The sequence below is a fragment of the Halichoerus grypus genome, chromosome 6, assembly GCF_964656455.1.
Source record: "Halichoerus grypus chromosome 6, mHalGry1.hap1.1, whole genome shotgun sequence".
Taxonomy (NCBI): Eukaryota; Metazoa; Chordata; class Mammalia; order Carnivora; family Phocidae; genus Halichoerus; species Halichoerus grypus.
This window is the reverse complement of record NC_135717.1, coordinates 108,578,372-108,598,337: the sequence shown is the minus strand read 5'-3', so window position 1 is coordinate 108,598,337 and position 19,966 is coordinate 108,578,372. Positions and strand designations below refer to the sequence as shown.

Genomic DNA, 19,966 nt, shown 5'->3' with positions numbered 1-19,966 from the left:
TGCATCCATGTTCATCAAGGATATTGGTCTGTAATTCTCCTTTTGGATGGGGTCTTTGTCTGGTTTTGGGATCAAGGTAAAGGTGGCCTCATAAAACGAGTTTGGAAGTTTTCCTTCCATTTCTATTTTTTGGAACAGTTTCAGAAGAATAGGTATTAATTCTTCTTGAAATGTTTGGTAGAATTCCCCTGGGAAGCCATCTGGCCCTGGGCTTTTGTGTTTTGGGAGATTTTTGATGACTGCTTCAATTTCCTTAGTGGTTATAGGTCTGTTCAGGTTTTCTATTTCTTCCTGGTTCAGTTTTGGTAGTTGATACATCTCTAGGAATGCATCCATTTCTTCCAGATTATCTAATTTGCTGGCATATAGTTGCTCATAATATATTCTTATAATTCTTTGTATTTCTTTGGTGTTGGTTCTGATCTCTCCTCTTTCATTCATGATTTTATTTATTTGGGTCATTTCTCTTTTCTTTTTGATAAGTCTGGCCAGGGGTTTATCAATCTTGTTAATTCTTTCAAAGAACCAGCTCCTAGTTTCGTTGATCTGTTCTACTGTTCTTTTGGTTTCTATTTCATTGATTTCTGCTCTGATCTTTACTATTTCTCTTCTCCTACTAGGTTTAGGCTTTCTTTGCTGTTCTTTCTCCAGCTCCTTTAGGTGTAGGGTCAGATTGTGTATTTAAGACCCTTCTTGTTTCTTGAGAAAGGCTTGTATTGCTATATACTTTCCTCTTAGGACTGCCTTTGCTGCACCTCAAAGATTTTGAACAGTTGTGTTTTCATTTTCATTTGTTCCCATGAATTTTTTTAGTTCTTCTTTAATTTCCTAGTTGACCCATTCATTGTTTAGTAGGATGCTCTTTAGCCTCCATGTATTTGAGTTCTTTCTAACTTTCCTCTTGGGATTGAGTTCTAGTTTCAAAGCATTCCCTGATAAAATGCAGGGAAAGATCCCAATCTTTGGTACTGGTTGAGACCTGATTTGTGACCTAGGATGTGATCTATTCTGGAGAATGTTCCATGGGCACTAGAGAAGAATGTGTATTCTGTTGCTTTGGGATGGAATGTTTTGAATGTATCTGTGAAGTCCATTTGGTCCAGTGTGTCATTTAAAGTCTTTATCTCCTTGTTGATCCTTTGCTTAGATGATCTGTCCATTTCAGTGAGGGGGGTGTTAAAGTCCCCCACTATTATTGTATTGTTGTCGATGTGTTTCTTTGCTTTTGTTATTAATTGCCTTATATAATTGGCTGCTCCCATGTTAGGGGCATAGATATTTACAATTGTTAGATCTTCTTGTTGGATAGACCCTTTAAGTAGGATATAGTGTCCTGGGCGCCTGGGTGGCTCAGTCGTTAAGTATCTGCCTTTGGCTCAGGTCATGATCCCAGGGTCCTGGGATCGAGTTCCGCATCGGGCTCCCTGCTCAGCAGGAGGCCTGCTTCTCCCTCTCCCACTCCCCCTGCTTGTGTTCTCTCTCTCGCTGTCTCTCTGTCAAATAAATAAATAAAATCTTAAAAAAAACCAAACATTTATAGTGTCCTTCCTCATCTCTTAGTATAGTCTTTGGTTTAAAATCTAATTTGTCTGATATAAGGATTGCCACCCCAGCTTTCTTTTGATGTTCATTAGCATGGTAAATGGTTTTCTACCCCCTCACTTTCAATCTGGGGGTGTCTTTGGGTCTAAAATGAGTCTCTTGCAGACAGCATATCAATGGGTCTTGTTTTTTTATCCAATCTGATACCCTCTGTCTTTTGATTGGGGCATTTAGCCCATTTACATTCAGGGTAACTATTGAAAGATATGAATTTAGTGCCATTGTATTGCCTGTAAGGTGACTGTTACTGTATATTGTCTCTGTTCCTTTCTGGTCGGTGTTGCTTTTAGGCTCTCTCTTTGCTTAGAGGACCCCTTTCAATATTTCTTGTAGGGCTGGTTTTGTGTTTGCATATTCCTTTAGTTTTTGTTTGTCCTGGAAGCTTTTGATCTCTCCTTCTATTTTCGATGACAGCCTAGTTGGATATAGTATTCTTGGCTGCATATTTTTCTCATTTAGTGCTCTGAATATATCATGCCAGTCCTTTCTGGCCTGCCAGGTCTCTGTGGATAGGGCTGTTGCCAATCTAATGTTTCTACCATTGTAGGTTACAGATCTCTTGTCCTGAGCTGCTTTCAGGATTTTCTCTTTGTCTCTGAGACTCGTAAGTTTTACTATTAGATGTCAGGCTATTGATCTATTTTTACTGATTTTGAGGGGGGGTTCTCTGTGCCTCCTGGATTTTGATGCCTGTTTCCTTCCACCAAATAGGGAACTTCTCTGCTATAATTTGCTCTGATATACCTTCTGCTCCCCTCTCTCTTCCTTCTTCTTCTGGGATCCCAATTATTCTAATATTGTTTCATCTTATGGTATCACTTATCCCTCGAATTCTGCCCTTGTGATCCAGTAGTTGTTATCTCTCTTTTTCTCAGCTTCGTAATTTTCCATCATTTGGTCTTCTGTATCACTAATTCACTCTTCTGCCTCATTTATCCTAGCAGTTAGAGCCTCCATTTTTTATTGCACCTCATTAATAGCCTTTTTGATTTTGACTTGGTTAGATTTTAGTTCTTTTATTTCTCCAGAAAGGATTTCTCTAATATCTTCCATGCTTTTTTCAAGCCCAGCTAGTATCTTTAAAATCGTCATTCTGAACTCTAGTTCCGACATCTTACTAATGTCCATATTGATTAAGTCCCTGGCAGTCGGTACTGCCTCTTGTTCTTTTTTTTGAGGTGATTTTTTTCCATCTTGTCATTTTGTCCAGAGGAGAATAGATGAATGAGAGAACAAAATGCTAACAGGGTAACAATGACCCCAGAAAAATATACACTAAACAAATCAGAAGTGACCTGAAACCAGGAGAAAAGAAAGAGAAAGAAAGAAAAAGAAAAAAAAAGAAAAAGATAAAAATAAACAAACAAATAAACAAACAAAAAAACAGAATATGATCATATATGATCAGGCTGGTGCATAGATCAGTGCCACACACTAGATTTTGGGCATATTTTGGTCTGTTAGAAGAAAGTGCCTCCCAAAATTTTAAAGAAAGAAAAACTTATATATGTACAAAAATAAGGGTTAATACGATGAAGGGATGGAATATGACTGTAAACATGAAAATTATAAAAGATTTTATAAAAGGAATTGATAAGATAAGAAGTTGGTTGAAAAAAGAAAGAAGAGGATTTAAAAAAAAAAAGAAAAAAAGGGAGAGAATGTGATCAGGCAGGAGACTAGAACAAAGCCATACACTAGAGATTTAGGGTATATTTTGGTCTGTTAGAAGAAACGGTATCCCAAAATTTTAAGGAGAGAACAACTTACATATATATACCAAAAATAAGGTTAACTACTATGAAGGGATAGAATATGACTTTAAAAATGAAAAATAAAAAAGATTTTTTAAAAAAGGGATTGATGAGATGTTGGTTGAAAAAGGGAAAAAGAAAAATTCAAAAAAAAAAGAGAAAGAAAGTTAAAAAAAAATTAACTTTGAAAGACTAAAGAATCATGGGAAAAAAGCCATGAATTCTATGTGCAGTATTCCCCTAGCGCTGGAGTTCTGCCATTCTCATTGATCGGTAAACTTGGTCTTGGCTGACTGTTCTCGCTGATCTTCTGGGGGAGGGGCCTGTTGCCATGGTTCCCAAATGTCTTTGCCAGAGGCAGAATTGCCCCACCCTTGCCGGTCCGGGCTAAGTAATCTGCTCAGGTTTGCTCTTGGGAGCTTTTGTTCCCTGCAAGCTTTCCGTACAGCTTTGGAGGCCGAGAGTGAAAATGGCGGCCTCCCAATCTCCGCCCCGGAGGAACCAAGAGCTCGGGCCCCCACTCCTCAGTGTGCCCCCAGAGAAAAGCAGTCAATCACTCCCGTCTTGCCTGTCTCCAGCCGCACTCCGTGCTCACCCGGCCTGTGACCGAGCATTTCTATCTCTGGCTCATGACCCCGTGTGGAGTCTCCAAACCCAGCAGATCCCTGCGGTGTGCTCCCATGCCGCTCCTCCCGGGGGAGGAAGGGGAGTCTCCCCGGATCTGCCGCTTGTTGGGTCCCTGCTGGAGAAGCAGTGGCCCGACTGTGCCACGGTTCACGGTTTATGGCAACCCCGAGCTGAGAGCCCGCGCCTTGGCTCCGTCTCTGCAGCTGGCTTCCCCGCTCCGATACCTGGGAGCTCTGCTGCACTCAGGTAGCCCCGGTCTTTCTGTGACCCCAATGGTCCTGAGACCACACTGTCCAGCGAGGGTTCCACCCCCCGCTTAGCCACTGGAGCGACGTCCCTCAGCGGAGCCGACTTCTAAAAGTTCCGATTTTGTGCTCTGCTGCTCTATCACTTGCCAGAAGCGGCGGACGGAGGCTCCCTCCCCCGCCATCTATCCTCCCGAATATCACCTCGGATTCACTTGTCTGCATGTCCTACCTTCCAGAAAGTGGTCGCTTTTCTGTTCAGAGAGTTGTTGCTATTCTTTTCTTTGATCTCCTGTTGAGTTCGTAGGTGTTCAGAATGGTTTAATCCCTATCTAGCTGAATTCCTGGGACTGGATGAAATTTAGGTCTCCTACTCCTCCACCATCTTGCTCCTCCCCACCCTTTGTAATTTTCTTTTAAAAAATGAAATTCACATTTTACTTAAAATACATTGTAAAAAATTTCTTTCACCAAAAATAATACCAATGATTTTTATATTATTCCTATATAAGCCACAAAATTCCTACTTTTCTCCAGGTGATTCTTATAAATCAAGAAAAGGTAGTAGATATGGTAATGCAAAGAAAACAAATAGATAGCCAGTGTCCTTGGCCTCTGATTCTATCTTGACCATGAATAAAAGCGGTCAATGTACACTCACTAGAAAGCTTTTGACTTAGTTAAGATATAAATCAACAAATGAATGTAAATAACAACCATATGTGGAATAAGAGTGGATTACTTTCCATTTAAACTTCAATTTCTCTTTATACTCACTTAATGGAGAAAAATACCTACATTGAAACCTCTGGTGAACTCACAGTTTCTTCTACTTGTTGATAATTTCCTTAATTGTATTAGAATTTTTCTTAGTATATTTAAACAAAACAAAATACAAACAATTCACCCTGGGCAATGTCTTTTGTTTCAGTTTATTTCAGGAAACAAAATGGATTTGAGATTAAGTGTAGGTAAAGCAGTCTATAATATATACAACTTATTAATACTTACCACCCATGTTATGGTCAGCTCTCTGTTGCTCCCCCCGCCACCTCCTACATCTGAAGGAGCCACATTCGGTGCTGAAACAAACAAACAAATGAAACAATGAAAAATTAGGTTATGTAATTTTTTTCTGGTTCTAGAGTTCTTATTCACTACAAAAACCATGAATTTTTTCTTTCACTGGGAAAGACAAGCTGTACACATGATCCGCTCAGTTATAACAACAATGCCTCATAGTAACTGTAATATGTATATAATGTGTTTTACTCCCAAGACAAACATTGATTCAGTGCCATAGGAAAGTGTGGGTTTTCTTCAGTAATGGTAACAAAGCAAATTTGCCCTCCCCCCACACACATCTCTCTCTTTTTTTTTTTTTCCCTTTGTCCTTTCATTTAGTATGATTTTGAAAGATTAGATCCACTTTGTTGGGAGAATACTTCACAGCTTTTACTTTTCAACCCTATGACCTTCTAATAATTTACTGTTGTGGTATTAATTTTATGCTTTAACCTATAAATAACTGTTAAAGAGTGCCTGTCCACTGACATTGGATAATGTTACCCCAAAATATCTGGAAATATTAGAAATCTAATATTGTTTCTGGTACTCTCACTTCCAGGTCCTAAATCTCTTCTAGAATTTTGCCCCATCAGGGATGCCAACACTCCCACACTCCTATCTTCTCTATCATCCTTCAGTTTTCAGTTATTCTACTGGATTCTACTCTGCAGTCTATCTTTAAAAATTATCTGTAATATTGCCTTCCACTTACCCTCCATGCCATCAAACACTTTCCTGTCACTGAACAGCAAAGAAGAACTGGTATATGGCTATTTTTTGTACTTCACTCTATAACTACTTTTTAACAACCCATAATCTGTTTTCTACTTCTTTATATTACTGAAATCACTCTCTCAAAAATCACACAATTGCTTCTAACTGCCAAGTCCAATGGCCTCTTCTTTGTTTTTCTTCAAGTTATTCTCTCTCCCTGAAAGTCCTTCAGGATAGTCACTATATCTTATCAGATTTGCATCCTGTATCTTATAGTATGCTGTGTCTTATTGGATTTGCATCTAACTGGAGTTGTACCAATAGATAAACATAGTTTGTCCTGCACTGGAGGCACTTAGAGATCAGCTACTCAGCTATATGGATGGTGTGTGTTTTTACATACAACTGTTGTGGCTCAGTCTGAGATATCACTCCCAGATCTGTTAACATTTTTTTTTTTTTTAAGATTTTATTTATTTATTTGATAGAGACACAGCGAGAGAGGGAACACAATCAGGGGGAGTGGGAGAGAGAGAAGCAGGCTTCCCGCTGAGCAGGGAGCCCGATGTGGGGCTCGATCCCAGGACCCTGGGACCATGACCTGAGCCGAAGGCAGACGCTTAACGACTGAGCCACCCAGGCGCCCCAAGATCTGTTAACATTTTAAAGAACATATGAAAGATGAGTTATTCCTTGATTCCCCAGATCCTTCCCGATAGGAAATAGCCATGCCTTCCTCAGAGTGCTCAAAGCAATGCATCCATTTACTAAGCTGCAGAACCCAACAAATAATTGTGATTCAAAGATAAATACTTCACAACCTCTCCTATGTTAACCTAGTAATTTCTTTGTTGAATAAGGTACATTAATTGCACAGAAACAAAAAAACATGCATGGTTTTCTTTATGTCTATAAACCATATGATGATTTCCATTTCCAATTAAGAGTTAATATGAATTTGAGAGATTTTATTTTACTATTCAACTGTTGCCACATAAGTGTTAGAAATAAAAATTGAGTGCACAGAGGTGTTAAAAGATAATTGTAGCACTTTAGATAAAATACATATTGAAGGCTGGATATTAAAGTAACTCTTGGAAACCCTTTAAACCCCATAACTCATATTCTGAAGTTAAAACTCTACATGCTACAAGAAACAAGAAACAAAGAACATGCTGTTTTATAATCAATGAATAAATCAAATTTTGTGCATTTAACTCTAAGTACAAGTATTTTGGTCACAGGCAAATAATTTCAAAAATAACTAGAATAATTTATTATACTGTAATTTGTTGAATCAAATATTGCTTTCATCAGGTCAAATATTATTTGCCAAAACATGTCACTGTTATCCTTTTCATTATAATCAATATTAGCCTCTTTATTTAGAACAGAGCTAAAAATGGAATATGTTTATGTTAGATTGAATTTTTTTCCATTTCATAATGTTTATTTTAAGCTCTTTTAACATGCTTCAATAAGTCGAGACTGACTTGCTCTTCAAAGATTATTCACTGAGCTCATAATGCTAAAATAAAAGGCAGTAATGAAGGTACTGTACCTCTTAATAGAGTGTTTTGTATCTTAGGTTAATTATTGACTTAATGTCCTCCATTTAGCTTTGAATGTTCAGTTGTAGCTTTGACAGTTATGGGACCTTTTTTCACAGGCGGAATTGAAATATAACCTACATATCTGACAAGAATCTGAGCACCTAGATGCTCTATATTTGCATTCAGCCTTGTATGAACAGGAAGACTTGGGCAAATCATGATTCCTTTCAGGGAAGTAAATCACTCTAAGCACAAGGCAGCTTATTCAACTTTTGGATCCAAAGTAATTTAACAGTGAACAAACTAAACTTTCTTTTAACTATAAATCATTTAAAAGATTTTAATAAATTATTTAGGAAAAATACAAAATTATTGAATTAATCATGAATAAACAATATATTATTTTACTGTGAAAGGTTAAAAATAGTGAGTTTTTATATTTATCCTTCTGCCATGAGTTCAGTCTAAGTGATTCCCTAATGAGGTTTAGAAGAGTGCTTCTGTATTTCGATCACAGAACTAAAAATTATTTAAAAAGAAAATTAAGCCAACGTCACTATTATTCTTTCAGTTTATAAAAACAAAGCCAATTTTACTTTTAGATTTGAAAGCTTAGGTAATTTGCATATAAGTACCTATTTGAGCTTTGGATTTTTATTTAACAGTATAGAAATGGGTTTACAACAAATCCTAAACTGTGAATATCATGGAGTATTTGAAGACAGGCCCCTGACCCAAAATAAACTGTTGACTACTTAGTTCTTGTTAATTATTACTTAACTTGTAGAGCCATTTTTACAGAAATAAAGTTACCATGAATGTAACTTTCCATTTTAATTTGCATCAAAATTTCATTGTGATTTAAAACCAAATTTTTAGGAAGAGATTCAAATGGTTATAAACGTAATGCTCTAGAATCTAGAATACCAAAGGAATTAAAGTATAGATTAACATCTTACATCTGCTTTTATTCTATTTTTAAATATATATTCTTTCTGATTAGCTGTTAGCAAAATCAAATGAACTGCAGAATACTTGGATATTCAGATGAGAGGAGATGTTTGTAACCCTTATGGTCTCCTGTTCTGCTGCGGGAACAGACTGGTAACATTCCTGATGCATCTACCATGTTACACTGATGTTCTTTCCATAGTAGGTAAAAACAATACAGGGTCCGAGATTGTTCATAAAAATATTAACGTCTTAGGCTCTTATCAAGCTGAAATTGTAGGCCTGTTTATTAATCTATGCTTTGATCTTAAACAGGAATTTTAAACGGGTGGTAGAGTAAATCTGTTAACTGCTCAACAGAATGATAATCTAAGAATAAGTCATCTGAGGAAATGCTGACAGAAAAGACTGCTACAAACTGAAGTAATCATAATGCACAGTAGAATTATTATGAAGAACTCAAACCAAACACACACTATTTGTTTAAATTAAGGAAAAGAATTAAAACTTCCTAGTGTCTCCCTCTCAGTGTATTAAAAACAAAAGTATCTAAGGCACATGTGAAATTTATTTTCAAATAAAACAAATTACAATTGATAATGGGTTCTTCTAAATCATAATGTGCAAATATCACTGTGGCTTTGATAGCTGCTTCTCTTTTCATCCTCCTCTATTAACTTCCAACTGCCAGAGCCACCGTATTACCCTTCTTGTTCCTCCCTTTTCCTTCTACAAATAATTTTGTAGCCACTAAAGATCACAACATAAATGGAATCTGATTCCAGGCCTAAAGATGCATTTTCTTTAATATAGCAACAAGTAAATATGTACAACCAGTTTTAATTCAATGTGTTAAATATCCCTAATTTGTGAAAGTTTGCTGAATGAATGAAGAAGCCCAGCTTAATAAAAGACTCATCTAGAACATAGAAATGATTTTTATGTACCACACCTAACTGGATACTCAGATCAGCACTTTGAAAGAAGTATACAGAGAAGTAGCTTTATCCTCTTTTGACAGGTGAGGCAAATGAATCCCAAAAGAAGTTACTGAGCTAGCCAGGTCACACTGTTCACACGTAGAGAAGCCATAGCTTTAACACAGGCCTCCTCGCGGCTGAAAAATCTATACTTTTTGCTACTTTAAAAAAAGATTGATCTCTTTTATTACTAATGATAGCAACTAAATTTAACAGTACCTTGCTAGCTACAAAATACGCTCTTAGCACCATTTCTCACCTTTATCAAATATAATTTAAAAAACTAAAAATAAAACTAAATAAAAGAGCAGAATAGCTTCATTAGAAAGGAAATTAAAGCTCTATACAAAGGATGAAAGTGCCGATTCTTGTATCATTTTTTTTTTTCTCTTTTCCTTCTTAGGTTAAACCTGCGTCAATAAATGCCAAAGCTTTCAAAACAAACCCAAATGCACCATTTTAGGATATCAACTCACCAAGTGCACCTGCAGATCCATTAGCTATGGGGGTATGTCTTATAATGACACATTACTTTGAAGGATGCTTTTGTTATCTCTTTCTTACAGTCAAAATTAAATGGGCTACAATGAATTACAAACACATTTTCTAATTCTTCATTTGGGACCATCCATTTTATAATGCACTTGTCTGAATCCAAAGGATATATGCAACTGTGCAATGCGATCTTAACATTAAGTAATTGGACAGATAAGGGCATGTGCTGCATTAGATAATGTTGTGTCTTTCAATCAGCATAATGAGGTGCAGGGGCAACCTTTCCATCAAATGGGAACCAGGCTTTATCCCACATAACATATGCTGGCATCTCTTACAGAGTTGTTATAATGGTACATGACAAGACAAACATCCCCTTGTTTTGAAAAAGTATTTTTATTTTTTTGTAAGAATGAACAATGTAAGTGTCTAATTTTATGCATATTAAATTTTCAAAAAGCAGGATGAAAAGAAAAACAACATTTAGAGATATTCTGTTGAATTTTATTAGAGTAAATATATAAAATTCTTCCTCTAAGATGATTAGAAATTACATGAAATTACGATTCTCTAGGCTTATAAAAAAAATGGAAATATATTGCCAAATGAGGTGATCAATTACAGAGTAGACAATATTTTCTTATAAGCATATTAAAGTTTAAAATGAGAATTAGAAGAATCATAAAGAAATTTTATTCAGCAAATATTATGCACTAGATAGTACTAACTACTCTCCTTACATTTTTTAATCATAAAAAATAATATCATAGAATAAATGATTTCCATTTAGAAATGAGAAAACTAAGGCTCAGAGAAGTTAAATGATCTGCCTCTAATCCAAGGTTTTAAAAGATGGCACCAAAATTTTACTGAAATAGTGTTCTCAACTTCAATACAGTCCTTTTAGAAAGTGTTTTAGGAGCAGAGCTTTTAGAATTAGAAAGTCTTGGATTTGAATCCCAGCTCTGCTTCACATTAGCTAGGCTGTAATCTTAACTTCCTTGTCTGTAAAATTAGAGATAACAATACCAGTTTCATGAAGTTATTGTGGGAATTAAGTGGAGCAATGCAAATAGAAAGCTTAGCACCGTGTCATAATATATAGCAGGGGCTGAAATGCTGGTAGCTATAAAAGTTGATTAATATAAGACCCTACAGTTTTTCTTATGAAAGATTAATGAATGTGTTAGAGGTTATAGGAGTTATTTTTTCACAATAGAAATGAATGAATCATCTCATTATATCACTAGAGGGCTGTACCTTGCATTGGGACCAAGACTGTTATCACTTTGTAGGTCTGTTTGTTTTGGCTCTGAAGGCTCTCAAAGGAAGTTATTTTCTAAGCACACTAGAGAATTAATTCATTTACAAAATACCATTTGAGCAAATACAATGTAAAAGGCAATGCTTAAGAAAGGTGATGCCAAAAATTTGTTGGTTGAAAGAAACAATCCAACAAAAAACAAGTTTTTCCCAGCATTTCTAAGGGTAAGAAGACCCTGAGGTTGAAAAGTCTTCACAGTTACATACAAACTGTTGGTGATAAGTATATCAAAAGGATCCTGATTTTCTAAATATGATATTAAATATAAATTATATTCATAGGCTGAGATTCAAAAATCAGATTGAATCTTTCTCTTAGACACTTTTTGTTGTTATTCCTGAAAACATATTTAATCATTTCTACTTTGAGATTAAAAAAAAAAAAGATCTTGAAATAATTCTTTCCAGATGATCAAGCTATGTATACCAGATCAGTCACTTTCTGAGATTAAATAATTGATATTGTTTGTATCAGAATTCCTAGGAGAGGGGAAGGTATACATCTATCACCAATGCCAGAGAAAGTATCCTCCCTCTCCTACGAAGAATTCTGTACTTCAAAAAATGTGTTCAGATTAAGTTTTAGTTCTATATCATGTTAGTTAAGAAATAATGGAAAGTTAATCAAGCTCAATGAGATTTAAAAAGAGCCTATAGGGCGCCTGGGTGGCTCAGTCGGTTAAGTGTCTGACTTCGGTCGGCACTGGTAATGATCTCGAGTCCCACATTGGGCTCCCTGTTCTGCAGGGAGACTGATTCTCCCTCTGCCTCTCTCTCTCTCTGTCTCTCATGAATAAATGAATAAAATCTTTAAAAAATAAAAATAAAAAAGACCTATATTTCAGTTATAATTTTTTTAAAAATTAGTTAAAAAAGTTAAAAAATTATAACTGAAATAAGTTTACTTAGGCATAAATTTAATCATTTAATTTTATTTTTGCAATTTTATTTTGAAAATGAATACTTGTTAAATCAAGTGCAAGATCTCTCAGCATGAAATTATGTGGTTAAAACCACCAGTCAGATCACGCCTGTGTTCCTTTTTATTTTTGTCTTTCAAGAAAGGGCAACTGTGTTCAGTCCATCATACTGAAGTTTCTATTTAAAACATAAGTGGGGGCGCCTGGGTGGCTCAGTCGTTAAGTGTCTGCCTTCGGCTCACACCCTCCCCCCTGGGATCCTGGGATCGAGTCCCGCTTCGGGCTCCCTGCTCCGCGGGAAGCCTGCTTCTCCCTCTCCCACTCCCTCTGCTTGTGTTCCCTCTCTCACTGTGTCTCTCTCTGTCAAATAAATAAATAAAAACTTTAAAAAAAATTAAAAAAAAAACATAAGTGGCTCTAGGGACTAATAATAAAAACCAAACACAAGAATCCTGGCTATCTGGTATCTGTGTTCTGCAAAGCTTCAACTTATGTTACCTCCCTATCCTAATGAGATTTCTATGAGGTGAGAAAAAAGTAACAGTTGTGTTTATTTCGTGGGTGGATATACCAAAACAAAAAAAAAATTATTATTTAGTCATATCTAGTTCCATATTTAAGGATGAAATCTAAACTTCTACTAGAACACTAATAAACTTTTATATAAATAGGCATTTCGAGAGTCCTGCTTGAGATACCACTTGTAAGAGAGAAAGCTCAATATATGAGAAGTGTCAAACAGATCTGGATTTGAACCGAGTCTTGCAAGTAGTTACATTCACTCAACACTATTTACTGTCTGTGAGTCTACTGCCCATTAATGAGCATTGAATTGTATTACCTACTTTAAAATATTATTATAGGAATTAACTGAAATATGTGTGAATCAGTACTGTGATCAGTACTTCAGGGTTTATTTTCTCCCTTTATTACAGAATCATCATTTGTATCTGGTAAATAATGCAGTAAACTACATGGAACTTTAAGAGAGTTTATTGATGGCAGTTCTGTGAATAACTTGGCTTTAAAAACTAAGAAATTATAGTTCATCATTCTATTTAGAGGTTAGCCCAAGAAATTGAAGAAGCCAGAAATGTGGATTAGTGATATGAAGATATCATAGCAGAATTTTAACAGCAGTCTGTCATCCTTTTAAAATCTTTTCTCCCAAATAAAGCACTGAACTTTGGCAAGGCATAATAAAAATAAACTCAGAAATCCTACAAAACATTTTCTTTTTCGTAGACAAGGAATAATAAAAAAGAGCTATTATTAGAATCAGAACAATATTTTTGCTTGGTAATGCAGGGGAAAAGGAAAATAGAGCTGAGTACTTCTCCTACTAAAGACTATTTAAATGGACTTGGTATTTAGCATAAAAATGTGAATCTAAACTGGAAGAACATCCAAGGCTGAGCAGTGATAAAAGAGCATATTTAGAGTCCCACCTCATATTAAAAGAACACATTACAGCTATTACTCAGAAATGCTATGACTCCCCAAGTGGTATAGATCTGAGAAGTTCTCATCCCATTCTCTCTACTCCCTACTCAACTTATCCTCCCTGACCATAGCCCACGGCCACTCAGTTATAAACATCTTTGAGTAACATGCAAAATTGTGAACCTTCTAAATCACAGGATCTGCTTAATTAAGAATCTGCCTGGTTAAGATTCAGAATTTACATGAAAGTTTATATTCTAAATACCAACTTCATTTTAGGGGTCCCTAGTGGAATATGTAGTGATTTCTATTTACCTCTTTCCTTATATTAATTATGTAAAAATATTCTTAAACTTCATATTTCCTTTTTTTTTTTAATTTTTGACTGTCTTGACACAGAGTACACACACCTGTGTGAAATACATATACACATTTTTTAGATGAATCACTTACCTCAGAGCATTATTTATTTCGAAATACATTCAGCTATATATTAAAGTGGCACTGTATTTATAAACCTTTTAAATTTTAAAAAGTTTCTTCAACATACCAGCACCATCTGTTTTAATTTTGTTTGATGGTATACTGGGTTCTCCTATACCCAAAGTATTGGTTGCTACCACACGAAATTCGTACTCCATCCATGGGATTAAATCCACTGCTCTTGCTGCCTCCATATTTCCTTCAATGATTGGGGGATCTAAACAAAATGAATATTAAACAGAGAATATTAGTTGGATAACATCAATTTTATAATCCCCCATTTTTATTTTATTATTTTGAGAAAATGGCACATATTCCATTGAGTTGAAATAAAAATACAAACTAGAAATGACAAAATGTTAAGTTCAAGGGAGTAAGCAGAGAGACCATAAATAAATAATAAACTAGAAAAAGTGATATGCATATGAATCATCTATTTCATAAACCTAAGGTCAGAGAGTGAAATTCTACACTTCTATCAAGCTCCCAGGTCATGCTTTTGCTGCTAATCCCCGGGCTCCACCTTGAATAGCAAGAAGCTATATTCTCAAGGTAGAATCTAGAAAGACACTGAGGCAAGTGTATAATTGGGGCACTTAAAAATTTTATGGACTGCCACTGATGTTGCATATGGGTAGTGAATGATTTATTACTAGTGTACCTATATGTTTATACCCTTTTTTAGTTGGTTTTGTACATTTTTACCCAAATTATTTGGGGCAATGATAATAAATGTTATGATAGTTTATTAAGATTTATTAAGTACTTCTCATAATTCATGCTTCTAAGTAATAAAAAGATTACAAATTATAGGTAGGATATGATCCAAGATTGCTTATTGCATTGAGATATGATAAAACATACAACGAAGGCAGAACTATCCAGTATTTTAAGCTCTCTTAAAATATTTCCACATGTGTTTTTAATAACTAATCTACACATACATATGCGTGTAAATACTTGCACATCACTTATTTGGAAAATTTTTTCCTTCAGGCTTGTCTATGACTCATCATCTCATTTAGGGAATTTTTTTCTGTCAATGCAGACCATGAATATCTAGCTTTTCAAGGTGCTGTACCCGTCTCCACAATAAATGCTAACGGTCCTAGTGTCCAGTTTCTGCCTTTGAACAAATACCTGTGTGGCTCACACCATGCCATGCCTCACCCTACCACAATTTTAACTCTCCTGGACACAAATTTTGCCATCTTTTCTCTTATTTTGTTATGAACTTGTTCTCTACATTCGACATATATTTTTTACTTTCTGATTAAAAGTTAGGCTTTACCTTCTCATGTTTTGATTCTGCCTATTTCCTATTTTTTCCACCCTTCCCTCACACCAAATCAGAATTTGCCTTACTTCATATACCAAGGGACTTCTTTTAGGTAGTTGGAGGAAGGAAGGTGAAGTTTTAGTTTGTAAAGGGCTCTTCGTAAAGAAAGGGGAAAAATACAGCTGGATGTTGTGACACTGGGTAGGGTGGTCCCTCTTCCCTTCTAGAGACCTTCAAATAATTTTGAGCCTCCTATGAGAAGATGAGCTTTTATAATAATGGGTTGAATTGTGCCTACCAAAAAGTTTTATCTATGCCCAAATTACTAGAACCTGTGAATGCAACTTATTGGAAAAAATAGCTTTTGTATAAACTTCTAAGTTTAAGACTGGAATTATGTTAAAGATCTTGGGTTAAGATCATGCTGGATTATCTAGATGAGCCCTAAATCCAGTGACAAGTGTCCTTATAAGAGAAACACAGAGGGGAGAAATACGTAGAACAGGAAGCTGCAATGTGACCACAGAGGCAGAAGTTGAAGTGTTGTGGTCACAAGCCAAGGAATATCTGGAGCCACCATAAGCTGGGAGAGGTAAGGAATGAATTGTTCCCTACAGCCTTTGGAGAGGGTGCAGACTTGCCAACATCTTGATTCTGGATTCTGGCCTCCAGAACTATGAGAGACTAAATTTCTGTTGTCTTAAGCAACCAACTTGTTACAGCAGCCCTAGGAAACTAATATAGGGTTTTAAAATCAGAAGTTGATGAAACTATTTATGAGTTTGTGATCTTATAAGTTTGGAGGCCTAAGTAAAAACATACAGTAGAAGGCTCAAGGAGGTAGTCCAATCTCTCCTCTCTTTCCTATGCTGCAAAATCCCAGCATCATTTAAATGCCTGAAGAATGGAAATGTTGGAAGCACTCCAACAAGTCAAGCACTCTCTTGACAAGGGTATGGTATTCTCATGATGGTCAAGGCTACCCCAGGCTTTTTCAAGTAGCTAGGCAGTCAACAGATATGGGCAAGTGTAGGTTGGGTCAAAACAAGAAGAACCAGATGGGTGTGCAGTAGAAGCTGCAGCTGATAGATTGATTTTTGAGCACATGTGAGGATCCAGTAGGAAAATACCCCCAAATAAATGGAAGATCAGGTGTATGTTCAAAGACTAGAAAATCATTAACTGACCACAGAAAATATTTGGAGGAATGATGAAAGGTAAAGAAGGAAAAGTCAACGGGGCTCCTTTTGTGGTGGGCTTTGGATTGCAGGTGAGGTTGTCAGTCCCTTGATTTTAATGACTGAGATGAAGAAAGGAAGAATAAGCAAAAAGCCTTGGAGTCACTACCATTAGGTAAATTCCAGTAAGAAACCATTGGCTCAGGGATGCAAACAACTCTCTCAGAAGGGGAAACAAGAAGTGGATGGTAGAGAGATGGACTTCTAGAACGTACCTTCTGAATAGTTAGGAAATAATTTGATACCTGTAAGTTAAGGATAACATTCTCTACCAGGATTGCTAAAGGCATGAAAAGCGCTCTTTTTAGAATAAAACCAATTATAATCATTCCTCTTAATATACATTAACATCAGAACTTATGAGAATGTAAATATCCAAAACAAACATGTTTTGGTATATATTTATAATACCCCTTAAAGAAAACCATCTATGTAAGAAGTAGGAATAACTTAGCAAAAAAAATGACTAACATTTTCATTTTAGAAAAATGTATCTAGAATTAGAAGTGGCTCTTCTATCTGGCCTGTTTTCTTTCCTCCAGATTGAGGCAGGACATTTGAACACCACATAATGAGAACAAGATTTAAAGCTTGCTTTCTCTTTTACTGTTGCCCAGCTCCAATCTCGATGCAGGCATCCCACACTAAAAATATTTCTTGTTTGTTCATTTGTGGACATACACATGTTTCTTCTACTTCTTATTTTGGAACTTCTCTGGGCCTAGTATACCTAGCATAGTGTTTTGCAAATAGTACTACTTATTAAATATTTGTAACAAATATAAATAATGTATAAATACAAAAGTTATGCTTATTTAGAGTAGACAATGTCTCAATGCAAGAAGTACAGCCTTGTGTATAACAATCACTTTACTGATTGATTACTAACAATCTCTGAATCATATAGGCTACTGGTGAAAGACAAAGAGGGCATTCCTTTACCTTGCCCCACCACAAAATAGCCAACACTCTATGGCTCTTATGCCTATATTCAGCCCATAAATTATCTTATCAGAAAATACACCTTGTCTCAATCCACTTAATCCCTTTCCTACTCTAACTGTGAGTTGATCCTTTCTCCCCCACTGCTTCTGTTCTACCTCTATTATACATTTTTGTTTGTTTTATTTGGGCCTTAAATATCCTTATAAATGGATTTTTACCCCATGCCATCTTCCCCCTACTCCTTCAGTCCTGGGAGGAACTATTGGATATATTTTATTTTTCTAAAACCACCTACATAGAGAGTTTGGGAGCAGAGTTCAGCTTTGCTTTGGAAGCAGATTCATGCCCAAGCCAAATGGAGAACAGTCAGGAGCAGAGGGACTTCGTGTCCCCCCTCTTCAGCCAAGTTCTTTACAATCCGTTTATTATTCCTAGAGTCAGAAAGAGAGGAGAGTACTTTGCACAACAGAGGCAAGTGCTAGAAATCAGGACTGGGGTCACAAGTTCCTGAGTTTTAAGTGGGTCAGTTTGGACCTAGGCCATTTTTTTCTACAGATAATTTCAATATGGAAATATCAGATCTTAACTGTATAATGCCTGTCAGAAGCTTCTCTCTGTAAAAACAAAACAAAACAAAACATATTGAGTATTAACCTGATGGTTATTTAAATGTTGGCTTTACTTGTGAGTGTAAATCTCAATCAAAGGGATATAGAGCAGGAGACATACTCCTTACTTTAAACACTCAGGTCAAAAGACCCTCTTGAGAAGATCTTATTTTAACAACCAACCATAAACAGTAATCCATAGATTTATTTGCAAATACTTTGAGTCCATAAGGCTCAGAATAAAATGATTCTAACTACTCTTTGGAGGAAAAGAGAAGCAAGCCTCATGGGTATCTTAAGGCCAATAATTCATACTGCTTTAGTTGCCTGGCAGCCATGTTAATGACACTCTGCCTTCAGACCACATGGACTAGCTGTTTGAAAAGCTTCAGAAATAGCCAGGATGACCTCAGGACTAAAAAGAAAAAATTGTTTCAAGAAAAACTGTAGGTAGTGTTATCCCACCTGTTCTAGATTCTTTGAAGTTGTCTAGTGAATCCTGGTATTTCCTTAGGATTTAAATACAACCAAGACCTTTAGCTTCTTCCCTCTCAATCCAAAATCCAAGTACTTGAAATTATCCAGAACCCACTCAGAGCTTCTAACTGATAAGGCAGGTCTGTGTTTGAGAAGGGAAAAGGGCATTTAAAAGCATCTCACTGGCTCTGTGTTACCTTAGCATCTCTAGACCCAACTCACAGGGCTTCTGGCAGAACTTGGCCAGATGCCATAGATTTGGCAAAGTTCTCTGCAGCAAAAGAGAAGCAAACTGTGCTCTGGCATCCCAGAAGATATGATTCATTGATTCTTCTTTAAGGAAAATTTGAATGTAGCCTCATAAAAAACCAGAAATCCATATTTGAAATAAGAACAACAAAAACTGAAGCTACAGAAAGGCAAAAAAGAGAATAGTAAATTCTAAGAAGTAAGTACTCTACAATGAGCATAGTGGGTTTTTTTTTTTTCCAGTTTTTTAACCTATCAATGTGGCAAAGAATTAAAAAATACTAAGTAATAAGTAAAATATGGTAGACGAGATACTCATAGACTGGTGGCAGGAATAAAAATTGTTTCTACCTTTCTACAGGGCAATTTTTTAGTATAGCTCACGGGTTTAAGCATGTTTACGCTAAATAATTTAATTTTAAAATGACTATTCTAAGGAAATAATCTAAAGTTCAGAGAAACATTTTTGTGCTAGGATGTTAATTTATAATTCTAGGCTTCCACATGACAGAATTTTAAATCTAAAAACATTTTTCTTCTTCGTTTTAGAGATCATATCCCAGGTTGGGTCTCTCAGTTGATCTCATAGCATGGTTTCTAGGCCTCTTTTTGTTCAACCCACTTCCATACATACACCCCATCACCAACAATATTCTATAATTTTTCTTCTCTAAGTAGCAGCATAGAATCAAACACAACATTCTAAATGTTATCTATGTATCTTGTAGAATCCTGAGAATGGCATCATATTTCTGCTGCCTATCCCCTAGAAAGTCCAAGAGAAGTAATATTTACAGTAGATTGTTTTAAAGATAAATAGTCTATTCTTTCATCTCCTTATTCTAAATGTAATCCTTCTACTGCTGAAACTTTATATCTTTGAAAAATATTTACTGAACACCTTAAATAATTACCTTCATAAAATTGAGTTTAGTCCTGCACCTTCCATTTTTAGTGGACAACGCTAGAAATAAAGACTACATGACTGCATTTATTGAAAAAACCAGTTAGG

General features: G+C 35.9%; 1 protein-coding gene across 2 annotated transcripts in view; it reads right to left on the bottom strand.

Moving 5' to 3' along the window:
• The window catches only part of CNTN1 (contactin 1), a 359,923-nt gene that overhangs the window by 56,871 nt on the left and 283,086 nt on the right, over positions 1–19,966 (bottom strand). For both annotated transcript variants that reach the window (XM_078075892.1, XM_078075891.1), the window contains 2 exons: positions 14,226–14,375; positions 5,240–5,310 (listed from right to left, as the gene is read on the bottom strand). In XM_078075892.1, coding sequence (XP_077932018.1) covers positions 5,240–5,310; positions 14,226–14,375 — 221 coding nt within the window. The remainder of the gene's footprint in view (positions 1–5,239; positions 5,311–14,225; positions 14,376–19,966) is intronic.